Source organism: Onthophagus taurus, chromosome 8, assembly GCF_036711975.1.
Source record: "Onthophagus taurus isolate NC chromosome 8, IU_Otau_3.0, whole genome shotgun sequence".
NCBI lineage: Eukaryota > Metazoa > Arthropoda > Insecta > Coleoptera > Scarabaeidae > Onthophagus > Onthophagus taurus.
Genome location: NC_091973.1, coordinates 14,505,870 through 14,524,652, shown reverse-complemented (window position 1 = coordinate 14,524,652; position 18,783 = coordinate 14,505,870). Strand labels below are relative to the sequence as shown.

At 31.9% G+C, this 18,783-nt stretch overlaps 1 protein-coding gene and 3 long non-coding RNA genes across 6 annotated transcripts; 1 reads left to right on the top strand and 3 right to left on the bottom strand.

Moving 5' to 3' along the window:
* Positions 1-2,266: 2,266 nt before the first annotated feature.
* Positions 2,267-6,060, bottom strand: LOC139431233 (uncharacterized). The gene is made up of 3 exons (XM_071198873.1): positions 5,505-6,060; positions 4,201-5,440; positions 2,267-4,097 (listed from the first exon to the last, which is right to left on the bottom strand). The coding sequence occupies exons 1-3, from the start codon at positions 6,058-6,060 to the stop codon at positions 2,267-2,269; spliced, it is 3,627 nt and encodes a 1,208-aa protein (XP_071054974.1).
* Positions 6,061-7,278: 1,218 nt separating this feature from the next.
* LOC139431110 (uncharacterized) lies at positions 7,279-8,077 on the bottom strand. 2 transcript variants are annotated; one of them, XR_011641413.1, is made up of 4 exons: positions 7,786-8,077; positions 7,660-7,720; positions 7,406-7,595; positions 7,279-7,350 (listed from the first exon to the last, which is right to left on the bottom strand). It is a non-coding gene; the product is annotated as an uncharacterized lncRNA (long non-coding RNA). The 2 variants fall into 2 exon arrangements; XR_011641414.1 differs by having other exon boundaries at positions 7,406-7,585.
* A 1,017-nt stretch (positions 8,078-9,094) lies between these two features.
* Positions 9,095-11,111, top strand: LOC139431109 (uncharacterized). Of its 2 annotated transcripts, none has more exons than XR_011641412.1 (4): positions 9,095-10,604; positions 10,670-10,730; positions 10,805-10,984; positions 11,040-11,111. It is a non-coding gene; the product is annotated as an uncharacterized lncRNA (long non-coding RNA). The 2 variants fall into 2 exon arrangements; XR_011641411.1 differs by having other exon boundaries at positions 10,795-10,984.
* A 1,002-nt stretch (positions 11,112-12,113) lies between these two features.
* LOC139431171 (uncharacterized) lies at positions 12,114-12,801 on the bottom strand. Its single transcript, XR_011641478.1, has 4 exons — positions 12,755-12,801; positions 12,628-12,700; positions 12,250-12,560; positions 12,114-12,189 (listed from the first exon to the last, which is right to left on the bottom strand). It is a non-coding gene; the product is annotated as an uncharacterized lncRNA (long non-coding RNA).
* Positions 12,802-18,783: the final 5,982 nt, after the last annotated feature.

The window sequence follows — 18,783 nt, the reverse complement described above, 5'->3', positions numbered from 1 at the left end:
CGGGCGAAGAAGAAGAACTCCTCGATTCTAGCGAGGATACCGGAGCTCTTATTTCGGACGCACATAATCGAATAGAACGACTTAAAGATGAAATAGAAGAAAGATTGGAGTCTCCAGAGGTACAAGCCGCTTTGAGTCAGTTTCATCCTTTGCCCAGAACGTATATTGTTGGTTTAACAACTGATTTAAAAGATGATTATGATCGTTTATACGGTGTTCGCGAAACTCCCGAAGGTTTCTACATTGGAGTCAGTCCTGTTCACTTTGAGGATCAGGATATTCACGTTGGAAACTTCAAATATACGGGAACCGTTGGTTTATATGATTTACTATTTAAAAACGAACCGGGCAAATTTACAATTCAGGACATGCGCAACTACAAAGATATCTTACTACGTTCAAATGCTCCGTACATTAATTACATTCCAGAGGCAGGTATGACTACTGAGGACGACAGTGGGAAATTTCAGAATATTATCAAGCCTATCGTTGAAGGTAACAAACCCAAGGTGCATTGGGCTAAATACTGGCCGAATCCGAAGAAAAAAGTCGGTGGTGCATTACAAAAACAAGTCGTTCCTGGGGCTCTTATCGAATACGAGTATTGGGACGATCCCAACGAACTTGTCGACAGACTGCGTTTGTTGATGGCCTCGCAAACTGCAGGTCATTCTGCACATGTCAATGAAATATCATCAATAATATCGGAGCTAACAGAGGCCGAGATTATACGTTAAAATATTATCATAAATATACGTCTCTCACATTTTTTGTTTTAAAACACCGACGTTTGTGAACTAGAGCAGATGAGTTTAAGCAAGTTCGGAAAACATTCGTCTAGTATGACGATCGATAAGTTTGGTAAACACGTACACGGACACAACATTGCTGCTCATTTTAATAAACGTGAAAACTTACAACGATATTTCAAACAACCAACTATACTTACGTTTAGCGGAGATGGAACTACGGATACAACGGATAATTATTACATTATTCAAAATTTAGGTTACGTAAGTAAATATATAAACTATTTATATATTGGTGAAATAGTGAAATACCGATTTGAAGGAGACGTTGAAATGATTATTAACGGGAGTATCTTCGATCCAAATAAAAAGTTAAATGTTCTCTTCTTTGGAGATAAAATAGTTTGCAAACCCACAACGAAGACCATTTTACTCAAGAAACCATTTATGGTAGAACTGCTCATTGAAATATCCAGAAAATGAGCGATATTAAAAGGTCCGTCGTAAACGAGTTGCACGCGTCCGCGAGGAAAAAGTATAAACGCAGACGTGTTATTATAAAAGGTTTAACGGACTTATTTCAAGCTGATTTAGTGGAGATGATACCTTATTCAAAAGCAAATGGTAATTTTAAATATATTCTAACAGTTATTAATGCTTTCTCAAAGTATGGATGGGCTGTACCACTAAAAAACAAAACTGGCAAAGAAGTTACGCGAGCTATGGAAACAATTCTATCGGAAAAGCGGAAAAACATACCGAAGAATCTGCAAACGGATAACGGAAAAGAATTTTACAATGAGGATTTTAAAAAGCTCATGTCACGATATCACATCAATCACTACAGTTCATTTTCCAATTTAAAGAGTTCTATTGTTGAACGGTTTAATAGAACAATAAAAGAAAAAATGTGGAAAGAATTTAGTATGCAAGGTAACTATCGTTGGTTGGAATTGCTTCCCAAATTAATTCTGGATTATAACAACCAAGTTCACAGGACGATAGGAATGAAACCTAGCGAGGTAAATAACAGAAACGCATCGACACTGTTAAAAACTGTATATAATTACATAAAAATTGTCGATCCTTATACCAAAAAATTTAATGTCGGTGATCACGTCAGAGTGAGCAAGCATCGACACGCCTTCACCAAAAACTATACTCCCAATTGGTCTAACGAAGTGTTTACAATACATTCTGTTCGTAATACTTTCCCAACAACATATCTGCTCAAAGATGCATCCAATGAAAAAATTATGGGTGGTTTTTATCGAGAGGAATTACAAAAAGTTAAATATCCTGACGTCTACTTGGTGGAAAAAGTGCTACGGCGAAAAGGAAATCAAGTGTTTGTGAAATGGTTAGGATTAGGTCCGTCTCATAATTCTTGGATCTCAAAAACTAACGTTCTTTAAAACGTATAAAGACCTATTTAAAAGTTTACAAGACTTTATTAACAATCGAACATTACAAATACATTATTATTATTATTCTTTACAATTTTTTTTAAATTAAATTCATTTATTTGCATTCAATCTTTTTATCAACCAATGACCCCACGCCAAAGTATTACATCCGTTCGGTAATATGTATCGTTTATCATCGCACGATGAAAGAGCAATTTTATTCTTTAATTCGGTATACATAGTATGAAATTCTGACTTAAAAATGTACATTTTTTTATGAACCGATCCGCCACATTCAACCACACGTTTATAATCGGTCACGCTTAAATGTTTATCTATAACATATTTCTTTACTCCTTTAGCCTTCTTTACATTATCATTCAACAAGGTGATGCAGTACGCCTTAGCTCCTGTTCCAACAAATGACGTTATGCACCTGTTTGGATATTCATCTTTCATTCTTCCCAACACAGATCGACCGCGAGGTATATTGTGTATATTCTCTAACGGATAATTGGACGTGTCAAAAAATTCAATATTTTCTTTTATATCCTCATATACATTGGGAGTAGTAATTTCTAGGATTAGGGAATCAGTATCGGTGTATAAAAGTGTTATGTTATTTCCATATTTAACTTTTAAGTAATCATAGAAGAAGCTGTACATTACGGTTTTCGAAAGCTCTAATATACTGAAACCCACATACAGCGGTTTGCAATAACGAACTTCCGCGACGTTCAATTGAACGGCTATCAAATTATCGCAAAATATTTTCGAAGATTTAAAATTTGGTTTAGCTATTAGGGCTTCCACGCCCGGTTTCTTATGACGACATTCCCAGTGGGTAACTAGTCTTATATCCACTCGCTTTTCCACATTTTCCATTGTCTTACCGTATACGATGTTATTCATTGCTTTGTAATGATTTTTTTCAAATTCATTCTTAGCTTTCGCACGTTTATCGGAATTGAAATCGATGTAGCTCCGCATCCAGTTGGATTGTTTAAATTCTAATACTCTGTAAATCTTCGTTAGTTTCAATCCGAACTTGATACACTGCTTTAGATTCACGTAATGAATGATGTATTTTGTTTTATTTTCCAAATTTGCTATTAACTTTGCATTTTTTGAACCTGGGGGTACAATCCGTTCTGGACAAAATGGCAAATCGTTGTGTTCATCATGTATTGCTTCCGGATACTCTAAATCTACCTCGAACACGTAACCCTTTTCGGAATCGTCTTCCGTATTGTAAATATCTAACTTTTGAATCTCTTCATCTGATAGCCATCGAAATCCCCCCGTCGGTAATTTTCGTCTCATTGCGTGTCCATACAAATTCGTAGCGTCGAGATACAAAATATAAGATGGGTCTTTGGTTTCATCAAATTCCATCATTAATTTATTGTTAGCCTTCGCACTGCGTTTAGTGCACATACTTAATCCACCGCGAATACCATTTTTAAAGAAGTGTAACATGTCTATGTCCGTTAATAATTCTAATTTTACCCCTGTCATTCGTAATAATGCATCCCAACCGAAGCCCGGCGCTGTGAAGTAATGACATGGATCTAAAGAGTAATACTTCATCGAGATGGTTCGGAAATTCTCAAATACGTCCGCCAAAAGTAAAACGTCAGACGTTAAATAAATGTCGCTATATTCGCCTAAAGTGCGACAGTTAAATAAGTTCCACACCGTTTGTGCACGACAATAATTTTCTTCGGTTATACTATCGTCGCATAAAGTATTGTAAAAACTACTTCGATCTGGCAGAGCGGTAAGATTCAGCTTTTCGAATGAATTCACAAAGGAATACGGAAAAACTCCTTTCTGACGTATAAGTCGAAACTGTTCTTCGTTCCTAAAATATTTTCTCATTTGAACGCATTGGTTGTCTTCCAAAAATGAACCCAACTTCTCTAGCGATAAAGCCATAAACCTAAATGAATCCACAAATCTCAATTTCATATGAACCCGCCTTAGCTTTCCCTTGCTGTCAATGTTTTCTCCTACGATAATTTTTTTTGGAAAATGATATATACTTTTCTTTATTCTGTGCTATAACGTCCACGTCTTCTTCTTTTAATGCCATATCTTTCACAAACATATGACAATCGTAGTTCGAAAGATTGTGAAAGAATATCGGTATGAACTTTGGTAATTGATAATTGATGTTACATACAGCATGTGCGGGTCCTCTATACAACCCAGTTAGGTGATCATGATCGCACACTTTATTACCTTCTTTTATTTTGTGCGAACAAATGTGACAGATATCCTGCATCTCATGTATTAATCTATCAATAGGTGGTAATGGGAGCATTTCTTTTGGTTGGCTTAAATAATTTTTGTATATATTCAGAACGTCATGTTCCAACTTGCTCATGAAAATTTGAGCAGCATTACATCCGCGATATATTTCAAACTTCGACAATGATTCGTCATATGAACATTTTATATAATATGCAAATGCATAAGGTTCGTGTTTGAAACATTTGACGGAGTATGAATTATCATCGTTAAGTTCTGTTGCTTCCGCATCGGCGATCGGTTTCTGTAATGCTTCAAAATCTGCATACACCACGAACGGTATTTTTAATTGTCGTTCAAAATTTTCGAACTGTAGTATATTTTCCTTTTCTTCATTTCCATATTTATTTATTTTTAAATTTGTTGTTGGTAAAATTGCCCTTACCTTGCTGCAATCGTCACTTTGATGACGGATAAGTTTATTTTCTGACGTAAAGAATACCAAGCATCCGTCGCAAATATACTTTTCATGACCATTCTGCGATGCTTGCGATGATAGTAATCGAGACAGATTTTTTATCCAACAATAGTGACTATTCCCGGAATCATTTGTAACCAATAATAAATTTATATGTCTTTCTTCTTTTTGTCGACATATATACATTGTAATTATGTCATAATTCATAACACCGTCTTTAAAATACTCATTTATTCCATATACATTAATAGATAGTTTGTTCTGCTTTTCAAATACAGGTATATCTCGTAATTTAACTGGAAAAACAATATTTGAATAGTCTAAGCCGCAGTCTAGGTAATTCGGATACGAAGATGTCCTCTGTGGTAAACCGTTCGGTTCATGTAGTGCGGATGTTACAGCCCATGCAAAACATGCATCATCCGCGTTTTGTATATTTATCACAGCACGCTTTGCTTTTATTTGCGATGGTAGATCGATGTAATTAGATGCTCTGATAGGATTATATTTGTTTAAATTTAACTCCATATAGAGAATTTGCATTAAAGTCCATCCTAAATAAAATATTGAAACATTTATTTTTTAATATATAGGTATATTATGTCACATTACGCTTACCTGAATCTCGTTCCTGGAATTCTGACATTTTTGATGAAATTTCATCAATAAATTCCTTATATATTTTATACAGATCCGACGCTAATGATACTACCTTATTTTTCGTATTGAATGATTTTATTTCACAGTCTTCCTTTGATTGTAAAAAATACAAACCAAAACATTCCATATTTAATTTTACATTTCGGTGAATATCGATTGCGCTTTGTATTAGATTTAGTATTTTTTCTCGAATTCTATGAGAAAATTCATCCAAATCCACAAAAAAACCTTCTTCACTTATTCGATAACTGACAATTTTGTCACCGAATGCTCCAGCTATTCTCTCCACTCCGTCATCGATTATAACAAAAGCGTTACGCTTGTGTGCGTTGCTTCGTAAATGTGCAGAGTAACATTGTCTATTTACATAATCATCGCAAGCCTCACATTTTACTGCTTTTGGAATTTGCGGTGCGTCAAGCTTGATTCTCTTGCCAATACAAGATAATCGTTGATGTCTTTTTAAATTGTCAACTCGAGTAAAACTTTTTCCACAATCCTCACACACGACCATTTTACAATTTAATGTTGTACACTTCTACTTGTTATGAAAGAACTACGTCAATACCACATTTCGCAGGCGTTTATAAACCCTCACCGCTCCTGAAACTTATTGGGGGGGAGGAGGATGCATCGAGTGCGTTTGTATACATGTATATTTATAACTCCGTATACCTCTGCATAATAAATTAAAAAAATATCTCGCAGGTAGATCATGACTCACTTACTAGTATTAAGTTAATTGACCTCCTCCTCGAACGTATCCCCCCAAAAAATTTGCCGATTCAAGAACCTCCTCGCATATTTTAAAGCTCCGTATACCTTTACACAATAAATTTTAAAAAATATCCCGCAGGTAGATCATGACTCACTTATTTGTATACCTACATGTCCCAAAACCGTATACCTTTGTGTACAATAAGTTAAGAGATATATCGAAAACATTACCAGTTCATTGAGAAGCGTCGAAGGATAAACATAGTAATTGTTTTCATCTAGGTAAACAGGTTACATATAAAGATAAATTTTTAATAACATAATCTAAATAAAGATACATTTTTAATAAAGATAAATTTTTAATAATTTCGTCAAAATAACATGACCTTCTCAAGTTAATTGACCTCCTCCTCTCTTCATCGAATCTCCTCCGACCCTCAAAAGAATCGCCGATTCAAGAACCTCCTCTCCTCATCGAACCTCCTCTGACCCCCAAAAAATTTGCCGATTCAAGAACCTCCTCCTAGAACGCAGGTTCGAGGAGGAGGTTCTTGAATCGGCGAATCTATACTACTATCGCTAAAGGCATCCTCTAAATCATCCTAAAATTTCGTCAATTTTGGAGGTGCCCAACGGGGTCAAATTCAGGTGTTTTGAAAATTGATAAAAATACTTAGAAGTGTGTTCTATTATGTGGTAGAATTTCGTTTAATTCGAAGGTGCCCATCAGGGCGAAAACATCCCTTTTTCGGGGGTGAGGGTTGAAAAATTTTTTTTTTACCAAATGGGGGTGGTTAGCTGTTCTTGAGGGTAAGAGTGACCTGTGTGTGAAATTTGGTTACCCAAATCGTATTGGTTACGGAATTATTAATGTTTTAAGTTTATTGCTGGGATTTATGGATAACTTCACACCAGTGTATTTCTTATAATTCTCAGAAATCCGACTTTGATATATCTGGCGGCAACTCTTACCGTAGAGGCATGGCAGTACGTAATAAAATTATACTCGAAGAGAAACGATGAAAGAAATTTATTTTTATATAAGTGCTACATGTTTCGAGACTTAAAGTCTCTTCCTCAGGCACAACTAGAAACAAAAAACAAGGTAATGACTAAGTTACAACATTATATCTATTATTTACCGTCAAGTTTTTAGGAAACAAAATCAGAAAAGGGAAAAATATTCATCGTCGAATGAATTCGATTACTTCAAAAATATATAAGTTTGGACAGATCAACGGTTAGATTTAAAATGTAAAGCCTTAAGGGATGTTAATAACAATTATTGTACGTGTCGAAAATTATTCCAAAAATTAAAAAATCTAAAAAAACCTAAAAAAAAACACATGGTGCATTTCTGCAAGGTCACGTTGAAGAAGTCAAAATGGCTACTTACTTGTTTCATCGCTAAAATTCTTTTGTATTTCTAGGATATCAAAAAGTTTTGAAAAGTTATACTGTAAGAGAAAAGGTTAAACTTTAAAAATGATTCCTTTGAAATTGTTTCTAACTATAAACTTACAGAATGAGATTTTATTCTGGGGCAAAGTGCGGGTCCAACCACGACGTAAGAAAAATTGTGGTGGACTGAATTATGGGTAGTTAGTCGTTATTTGTGAGGGAAATTTAAAATTAGTAGGGGGGGGAAATTTATTTAAAAACTTTAATTTTTTAAAAAACCTATCTTTTATAAATTTTGATGTTATGGAAAAAAAATATATAGAGAAAAAGTTGGGGAAGAGGGGAAATCGAAATACAAAAAAACTTCCATCAGGGTGAAAAAACCTCATATAAATTTCAAAAAATTTCTGAAGTTGTTTCTTTCTTCTGAAGATCTACACAAGAAAATCGAAGAAGAAATCTTCTTCAAAACCATGGAAAATAAGAAAAGGAAGACAGATAAACTCAATAGGTTAGTAAAAGAAAAAATCAATAATAGTAGACAGTTAAAAAATAACACACCATTAAATATTAATAACCACCATAATAAAAACAAACACAATAGAAAAAATACCTCTCCAATAATAAAAAATACCTCTCCATCAAACACAAATAAATCCTTTATTGTTAAAAAATTTGATGTTTCAAAGCCTAACATTGTTATAGATATAACTAACCTCGAAGATATAAAATTTGCACCACGTTACACCATCCTTAGTGATTTCTCTTTCGAAGAGAAAGATATTGACATCCTCAAACTTGGACACAAATTTGCCCTCCCTAATAAAATTAAACCAGTAGATTTTGCAATAAAGATGGAAGCACAACTTAACTTTAATCCTAATATTAAACAAATTTTTACAGAAAACAAAAAACTTATAGAAGATATCGATAAAGTTCCTAAGTCTAATAATGTAAACCACACAACTCTTATTAAACATCTAAAACTTTTCAAAGAAAAAATTAGAGATAACAATTTAATAGTCACACTAGGAGATAAGGGTGCGGGCACGGTCATTTTAGACAGAATCACTTATAATAAAAAGGCTTCGGACTTCTTTATGGACAACAATATTGTCGAAATCAAAAACAATCCCACCATCACATTCAGTAATATAATCAGGAAATATTTAAGAGAAAATTCAACATACCTAGCTAAATTTAATATTAACTCATTTAATTCTAATGAAATGAATCCTCTCATACCTACTTTAAAATGTCTTATAAAATTACACAAACCCGAAAAAACTATTAGACCAATAATTAGCAACCAAAATACCCCAACAAATAGAGTCTCTAAACTAATTCAAAATTTTCTATACAAACATTTCCACAACAAATTTACTCATACTATTAAGAATTCTACAGATTTGATCAATAAACTAAAAAACTTTAAACTAAATAAAAACAGCAAACTCGTTTCATTTGACATAAAGAATTTATATACCAATATTCCCATCAACCAAACTCTTGATTTTATTAAAAAACATTTAATCAACTTTCAGGACCACAATAAATTAAATATATTAGAAATTAATAGCTTTATTGGTCTCTTAGAAATAGTATGCAATCAAAATTTCTTCACCTTTGAAAACAAATTTTACAGAATGAAAGATGGTATACCCATGGGATCCCCCATATCTGGAATACTAGCTGACATTTTTGTTGATCATTTCGAAACCGAACTTTTCTCAAATAAAAATCACCTTTTTAATAAAGATATAGCATTCTACGCTAGATATGTGGATGACATTCTTGTTGTCTATGAAGGATGTCCTGCCAAACTTAAAGGTCTTTTCAACCTCTTTAACAATATCAGTAATTTAGAATTTACTTTGGAAATGGAACAGTCCCAAAGCATTAACTTCCTAGACCTGGAAATTACTAGAGACATGAATAAACGGTCTATTGAATTTAATATATTTAGAAAGCCAACCGCCACCGATACCATAATCCCAAAAAAGTCATTTACTTGTGAACAACATAAAATGGCATGTTTTAGATTCTTTTTCAATAGAATATATAACATCCCCTTAAATCTCCATAATCTCACAGAAGAAATAAAAAAGATTTTAAAAATGGGATTCAATAACGGATATTCCCTAGAGGATATGCAGAGCATTTACTTTAAAGTTCACAATTCCCAGGTTAATAAATTGATATACCCACAAATTAAAGTCAAGAGAAAATTTATAGGATTACCATACCACCCCACAATTATTAACCCCTTAAAACAAAATTTAGAAAAATTTGGCCTTGCCCCCGCCTTTGTCTCCAACAATAAGATTCACAAACACATTTTCAACAATAAACATCAATTTAACAGTAACGAGTTGAGTGGTATATATGAAATTAAATGCCCAGAATGTGATAAAGTATACATCGGACAGACCGGTCGTAACATTTCTAAACGTTTTAAAGAACATTTAACTAAACCCTCATCAGCTGTTTATAAACATATTAATAGTTGTAATCATAAAATAGAATTTGAAAACATGAAACTTTTGTTACACTTGAAGAAGTCAAGAGAAATGGATCTCTACGAAGAGTTACATATTAATGTTAATAATAACAATAACAGACTAATCAATGATATTACTGAACTAAACAACTTCAGAAATTTTTTGAAATTTATGAGGTTTTTTCACCCTGATGGAAGTTTTTTTGTATTTCGATTTCCCCTCTTCCCCAACTTTTTCTCTATATATTTTTTTTCCATAACATCAAAATTTATAAAAGATAGGTTTTTTAAAAAATTAAAGTTTTTAAATAAATTTCCCCCCCCTACTAATTTTAAATTTCCCTCACAAATAACGACTAACTACCCATAATTCAGTCCACCACAATTTTTCTTACGTCGTGGTTGGACCCGCACTTTGCCCCAGAATAAAATCTCATTCTGTAAGTTTATAGTTAGAAACAATTTCAAAGGAATCATTTTTAAAGTTTAACCTTTTCTCTTACAGTATAACTTTTCAAAACTTTTTGATATCCTAGAAATACAAAAGAATTTTAGCGATGAAACAAGTAAGTAGCCATTTTGACTTCTTCAACGTGACCTTGCAGAAATGCACCATGTGTTTTTTTTTAGGTTTTTTTAGATTTTTTAATTTTTGGAATAATTTTCGACACGTACAATAATTGTTATTAACATCCCTTAAGGCTTTACATTTTAAATCTAACCGTTGATCTGTCCAAACTTATATATTTTTGAAGTAATCGAATTCATTCGACGATGAATATTTTTCCCTTTTCTGATTTTGTTTCCTAAAAACTTGACGGTAAATAATAGATATAATGTTGTAACTTAGTCATTACCTTGTTTTTTGTTTCTAGTTGTGCCTGAGGAAGAGACTTTAAGTCTCGAAACATGTAGCACTTATATAAAAATAAATTTCTTTCATCGTTTCTCTTCGAGTATAATTTTATTACAACTCACGATGAATTTGGAATCGATCATTGCCAAAAAATGGCAGTACGTGGTAAACGAGTCATGTGATGTTTTTGTAATAGTTTATGAATTCGTTAGAGAACTCTTTTATAATTTTTATTATTTGGTGTATTTACGCAATTATAAAAAATTTCAATTACTAAAAAAGGTAAAAAGTACCGACTGTGAAGTGGCTGAAATTCCATCAAATGAGCCTACTCCTGTAAAAGGAACTTCTCAGGTGTCACCACAAATAGAGATTAAAGGCCGAACATGTAAAAGCGTACGCAGATGATTAAGGTTACTTTAAGCAGCAAATATTTGGGCTTACTTTATGCAGCAAGTAGTTAAGATTACTCTACGTAACAAATAGTTAAAATTAGATCTAGCAAGTAAATGGATAGGGTTAGCTTTAAACAACTAAGACAAATTAGGTTAAGCATACTAATGCTTAACCTAATTTGGCGCCTTCTATTTAATTATAATTAGGTTAAAATAAAAAAAGGGTGTGTTACAGATTAACTTTTTCTGCAAAATCTTATTTCATGTACCAACCCCTTGGAAATGGGATGATGGTGGATGACCCAGAATCTAAGCATTCGGGCATCGTCACTTAGTAGCGGTGTCGGCCGCGGATTTGCCAGCGGGGACGTCGCCGTCGCCGCAATGAAAAATGTAATAAATTATAATATTATATAATAAACTATGAAATTAATAATGGAGCAATAACACTAAATAAAAAAGAAATACCCGATGACTAGAAAAACTATTTAAACAATATTATTTGAATACAGTAAAATGAAATATAAAGCTACCAACTTAACTTTTTGTGAAACAAAATTACTAGCTATCTACCCAAATTTTCAAAATTGTCATAAAGAAATTTACGAAATCCATCAATCTAATTTAGCAATAGTCTCCTCCAGATTCATCGTCTTATGATATATATAGAAGAAAAACAACTTGTGTTTGTATTGAACGATGACAATTTATTTATTTATAAAATCGGTGCTACAGACTGTTTCGGCTACTTCGTGTAACCGTCCTCAGGCACGACTAAAATTTAAGGAAATAACATTACTAATACTGACTTAAACAAGTAGGGAAATTGAATACCGTCAAATGTTAACACTCCATCTTAAAGGGTTCACACATTTTCTTGGGAGTTACATTGGGTTTTAGAAGCATCGTTCAGCATTCTTCGAAAATCATCAAATGTTGATTAATTAAACTCCAAATCTTGACTAAATTTTCTTTAAAACTTTTTGAATTTAATTGTGAAATTGAAAAATTTTTTGAAATATAAGCCGAAACATTTGAAAAGTTATTAAAATTTTTAAAATTTTTCAAAAAATCATCCTTGAAATATTAACCATCCAAGACATTATGAAGATAAAACATTAATTAGTTTTATAAAATTGAAAAAACTGTAAAAACGTTAAAAGAAAAATTATTTATAGGTTATATGACTTTGCAAAAAATGGCGTCACTTACATCGTGTTCGTTCAGTGCAAAAAACTATTTTCTTAAGATTTTATAGTGGCATGTAATGTAAACTGCCTTCAAACTGTTGAAAAATACAAAAATCAATTAAACTGACAAAAAATCTGAATATGCCTACCTTAAAATTTATTCTAAAAATAACTATAAAATTTGAGTCGCTTCCCCTATGAGAGTTCGGTGCAGACTGCACTTACAAGGTTTCGGATTGCGCATGACGAATCGGGTCGGTTTGCGGGCGGGAGTTTTCAATAAATTTCAAGAAGTATCTGTGATCGCTAAATTCTATGTTATCGTTAATTAACAATTCTTTTTCACTATTACGGATATAAAATTCTTCAAACAAATCCATCTTCTTGGATTTAAGAAGAGGTTTTAATAGGTCGATGTTACCCAAGACAGAACCGTGGCCATTCTCCTTTAAATGTTTATTGAAAGCGGAGCTGCTCTTTCCTATATGTTCCTTATATCTGGTTTTTAGATTCCTACCGGTTTGACCAATGTAAAACTTATTGCAATCATTACATGACACCTTGTAAATACCGCTTTTTTCTAGTTTTTCGAATTTATGTTTATTGTTAATTAATTCCTGACCTATTTTGTTGTTGGATTTAAACGCGGGTGTAATTTTATATTTCTGAATATTATCTTTGAAATGTAACTGTAAATCTGGGTGAAATGGTAAAGCAATATATTTCTGTTTTTCATTGTGTCTGGGATAAATGATGTTGTTTAATGTGTTCCTATGTACTTTGTTGAAAATATTTTGTAAATCTGATATTTTATAGCAATTATTTAAACCTATTTTGATTATTTTCTTTAATTCAGTAATATAAAGTTCATTATCTAAAGGTATGGTACTGAGTCTATTGAACATATATCTGAAGGCGGCCTCCTTATGCTGATGGCAATGATATGAAAACTTGGGGATGATGGTGTCCGTATAGGTCTCCTTTCAGTATATATCAAAAAACAATGAATGGTTATTTAAATTTTTATGAATTACCAGATCCAGAAAATTTATTTTATTATTAATTTCTATTTCATTAGTGAATTGTAAATTCGAAATGTTGTTAAAAATGTTATTCAATGCTGAAAGTTTAGCATTGTTACCGTTGTAAATTATTATTATATCATCGACATAACGTCCATAGTATTTAATATCATCTGTAAACAATTTATATTTCTTTGAAAAGAGCTTTTGTTCAAACCAGTTAACATATATATCTGCCAGGATACCTGATATGGGAGAGCTCATAGGGAGACCATCATTCATGCAATAAAATTTATCGTTAAACAGAAAGAAGTTCTGTCTACAAACGTGTTCTAAAATCTTTAAAAAATTACAAATTTCTATTGCATTTAAATTTAGCGCATTTTTATTTCTTTGTAAATATTTTTCAATAATAGCAATAGTTCTGTCTATGGGTACATTAGTGTATAAGTTTTTGATGTCGAATGAAACCAACTTAGTATTATTATTCACTTTTATATCTTTTATTTTATGTATCAAATCATTAGAATTATTTATACGATATTTAAAGTCATATAACCTATAAATAATTTTTCTTTTAACTTTTTTACAGTTTTTTCAATTTTATAAAACTAATTAATGTTTTATCTTCATAATGTCTTGGATGGTTAATATTTCAAGGATGTTTTTTGAAAAATTTTAAAAATTTTAATAACTTTTCAAATGTTTCGGCTTATATTTCAAAAAATTTTTCAATTTCACAATTAAATTCAAAAAGTTTTAAAGAAAATTTAGTCAAGATTTGGAGTTTAATTAATCAACATTTGATGATTTTCGAAGAATGCTGAACGATGCTTCTAAAACCCAATGTAACTCCCAAGAAAATGTGTGAACCCTTTAAGATGGAGTGTTAACATTTGACGGTATTCAATTTCCCTACTTGTTTAAGTCAGTATTAGTAATGTTATTTCCTTAAATTTTAGTCGTGCCTGAAGACGGTTACACGAAGTAGCCGAAACAGTCTGTAGCACCGATTTTATAAATAAATAAATTGTCATCGTTCAATACAAACACAAGTTGTTTTTCTTCTATATATATCATAAGACGATGAACCTGGAGGAGACTATTGCTAAATTAAAGAATGTGGAGTTATCCACTATACTCCAAAATTTGAGGAGCATTTCATTGAAAAGGGAGAACACAAAAGATCACATTGAATTTCTACATAAATCCATAGAAATACAAGTTACACCCAACGCCTTCAAAGTAAAAGTTCCGAAAATATTTAGGAATCAACGCTTCAGCCTCGAGAAACGTCTAATGAGAAAGGAGTTGAGGAGACATTATGAAGAACAAACTATACAAGATTCGATTCTGAAATTCATACACCGAATTCTGGGTGAAAAACTACATTACGTCGAACATGAAGAAGTTCTGGAGAAGATACGGGAAGAAGTATTCTTTAAGACCGTTAAAAGTAAGGAAACAAAACGTAAAAAGCTTGATAGATTGATTAAAGATAAATGCAATAGTAATAAACAAGTAAGTTTAAATCTGATTAGTAGGTCGTTGAGTGATGAATTTTTTAGAAAACATAACACAGAGGTAATTAATGTAAATGATGAGTCGGCTCGGGATGATGACGGGGGGGATAAGATACAGGGGGTTAAAAAACTTTCAAATAAAAAAGATAAAGATTTTTTCAAAATTAAGAAAATAGATATTGTCAAACCATTTCAAACTATTAAAGTGGATAATTTGGAAGGCTTTACCTTTGCTCCACGCTTTACAAATTTGAGCAGTTTTAACTTAACCAAAAAGGATACAGATTTGCTTAATTTGGGACATAAGTTCGCGATTCCTTCAGTTGTGAGTCCTATAGAGTTAGCCATTGATATTGAATCTCAACTAGGAAAAAATCCATTTATAAAAAATATCTTTAATGATAATTTTCACGTTATCAAAAACATTAATAAAAATAAAAACAACAAAGTTCATAAATACTATAAATTTATTCAAGCTAACTTGAAGGACCTACAACGAAGAATAAAGAATGAGGATTTGGTTATAACTTTTGGAGATAAAAACGCTGGTCTTGTGATGTTAAACAAAAATGAGTATATACAAAAAACAGAAAATTTCTTTAAAAAAAATGATATATTTGAAATAAAAACCAATCCTACTATTAGATTTAACAATAAATTAAAGAAAATCATTAAAGATACGAATTTAACTAAATTCAACATATACAATAATAATTCCACAGTAATGAATCCTATGATACCCACTCTGAAATGTTTAATAAAACTGGATAAACCTCATAAAACTATCAGACCTATAATAAGTAACAAAAATACACCCTCAGAAAAAGTAGCTAAAATAGTTCAACAATTCTTATATCGCATTTTCAAGCCCCAATTTAAATATCGTATAAATAATTCTAATGATTTGATACATAAAATAAAAGATATAAAAGTGAATAATAATACTAAGTTGGTATTAGCGTATTTTTATTTCTTTGTAAATATTTTTCAATAATAGCAATAGTTCTGTCAATGGGTACATTAGTGTATAAGTTTTTGATGTCGAATGAAACCAACTTAGTATTATTATTCACTTTTATATCTTTTATTTTATGTATCAAATCATTAGAATTATTTATACGATATTTAAAGTCATATAACCTATAAATAATTTTTCTTTTAACTTTTTTACAGTTTTTTCAATTTTATAAAACTAATTAATGTTTTATCTTCATAATGTCTTGGATGGTTAATATTTCAAGGATGTTTTTTGAAAAATTTTAAAAATTTTAATAACTTTTCAAATGTTTCGGCTTATATTTCAAAAAATTTTTCAATTTCACAATTAAATTCAAAAAGTTTTAAAGAAAATTTAGTCAAGATTTGGAGTTTAATTAATCAACATTTGATGATTTTCGAAGAATGCTGAACGATGCTTCTAAAACCCAATGTAACTCCCAAGAAAATGTGTGAACCCTTTAAGATGGAGTGTTAACATTTGACGGTATTCAATTTCCCTACTTGTTTAAGTCAGTATTAGTAATGTTATTTCCTTAAATTTTAGTCGTGTCTGAGGACGGTTACACGAAGTAGCTGAAACAGTCTGTAGCACCGATTTTATAAATAAATAAATTGTCATCGTTCAATACAAACACAAGTTGTTTTTCTTCTATATCCATCAATCTAAAGCAGTGTATCTCATAACACCACGACTTGACACCATCCTTTCAAACGCTCTCCGAGCTGCACCGGAGAACTAGCGTTGAGAAACCTTTACTTAGTACATTTTTCAATTATTATATTACTAAAAGGATTTTCAAAGTTGTACTGTTAGCGAACATCAATAGATGGCGTGTTAGGTATAGAGATAAAATAAAATGAACCAGTTTATTGAAAACCAGTCGGCATACATCATTAGTAGAGGGAAGATGTGTGAAACGTGTCACGTAAACTTTATCCCCAGTATCGATTTGTTTTATTTATAATACTTTTGTACTCAACATCAATATATATCCTAGTGTTCAAGACTAATTTTAATTTCACGAATAACACTACTAAATAAATGTCAATTACCATGGCATTTGTTAATGAACAACTATAACCCTGATATATTTTCCTGTTAGTTCTACAACAGGCCACCCGTATCTACAACCTTCATTTTAAATTTTCATCTGAAGAGTTCATGGTTAGCAATAATCAACCAATGGATTATTACTTGACAACGATGGAAGAGGCATTCATTACGCAACTTATGGCAGAAAGTGAAGCTAAACATGAGCGGAGCAATTTTATCAAGAGAAACGATCGAAAGTGGATGGGAACCCAACAAGATCCTGTACTTTTCGCCTTACAAATTCCGAAAGACGAGAAGTTTATGAAAGTTATTCGTTGAAAGATTCAGCAGGTAATGTTTCATGTCCAGTTCTGAGAGCGTTGAGAGTGTCCGTATTATTATGCAGACGGTAATTATACTCATACTAGATGAGTACGTATTAGCATTAATGCCAATTAACAGTGGAAACTATTAATGAAAAACGAAAATAAAATATTAATAAACAAATAAGGCATTAATGCTAATTGACAGTGTTAGTCTGGTGTTTAACCAAATAAAATCATTTTCAACGCCAAATAATGTTTACTGAACATAGTTAGAGTTTGCAAAGCGCCCTTAAACAGTGATTATGTTGGAAACGGAGAACTTTAGAGAAGATTGGTAGGTATACCAAATTTATGTAAAATGACAAAAATGCACGTTAAGTTATTCTTGATAAACCACGATACATTCAAAACCATATTAAGCCCACTTAATATCTTCCATTTTCTCGCTGGTGCATTAAAAGTGGTTATAAATTGGGTATTTGTTTGAATATTCTTACGAATATTGGTGTTGTTGAAAATGCGTTCATAAACGCCGTTCATACCCTTGGTGAGTGTTTCTCACGCTCAATATTCGATTTTCGAATTAATTTTCTAATTATTTAATTTTCTGAGTGAGTTTTTTCTTTTTCCCCCACTCGTATTGATACGAGTGGGGGACTTGTTTCCGTATTTCGGTGCTCTACTGCACGTTGCAGTATGAGTTTTACCGCTGATTACATCTCTAGTCCGTTTACTTTCGTGGAGGAAGCTAACGCGGATCATTCTGAATCTATTATAAATAACCAACCATCTGATGTTACTAAGATGTCTCAAAAACAATCTTTCGCAACCGTACTCAAAGAAAATAGTTTTGCTTTCCCTGAACGTGAACAAGGAATTGTCTTAGATGGAATAGATGATCACAAAAAAAAATTAATACATTGTAGCAGTGGGAGAATTAATTGGTCCAAAAAAAATTATTTTTGCTTCTCGTATCTCAAATAATAGAATCTGTAGTTATCTCAACTCTAAAGCTGCTGTTGATGAATTTATGACTTTCTTTGGAGGTATTTCATTGAATGAAAAATTTATCGCTGCTCGTAGATTAGTTTCACCTGCAAAACGTGTTGTACTATCAAACGTTTCACCTTCATTACCACACGAAGTTATTCAAAAACATCTCACCTCCTTAAATTTAAAGTTAATATCCCCAATAAATTTTATTGGAGCTGGTTTAAGTCAACCTGAATATAAACATATACTAAGTTTTCGCCGTCAAGTTTATATTGTACCTGA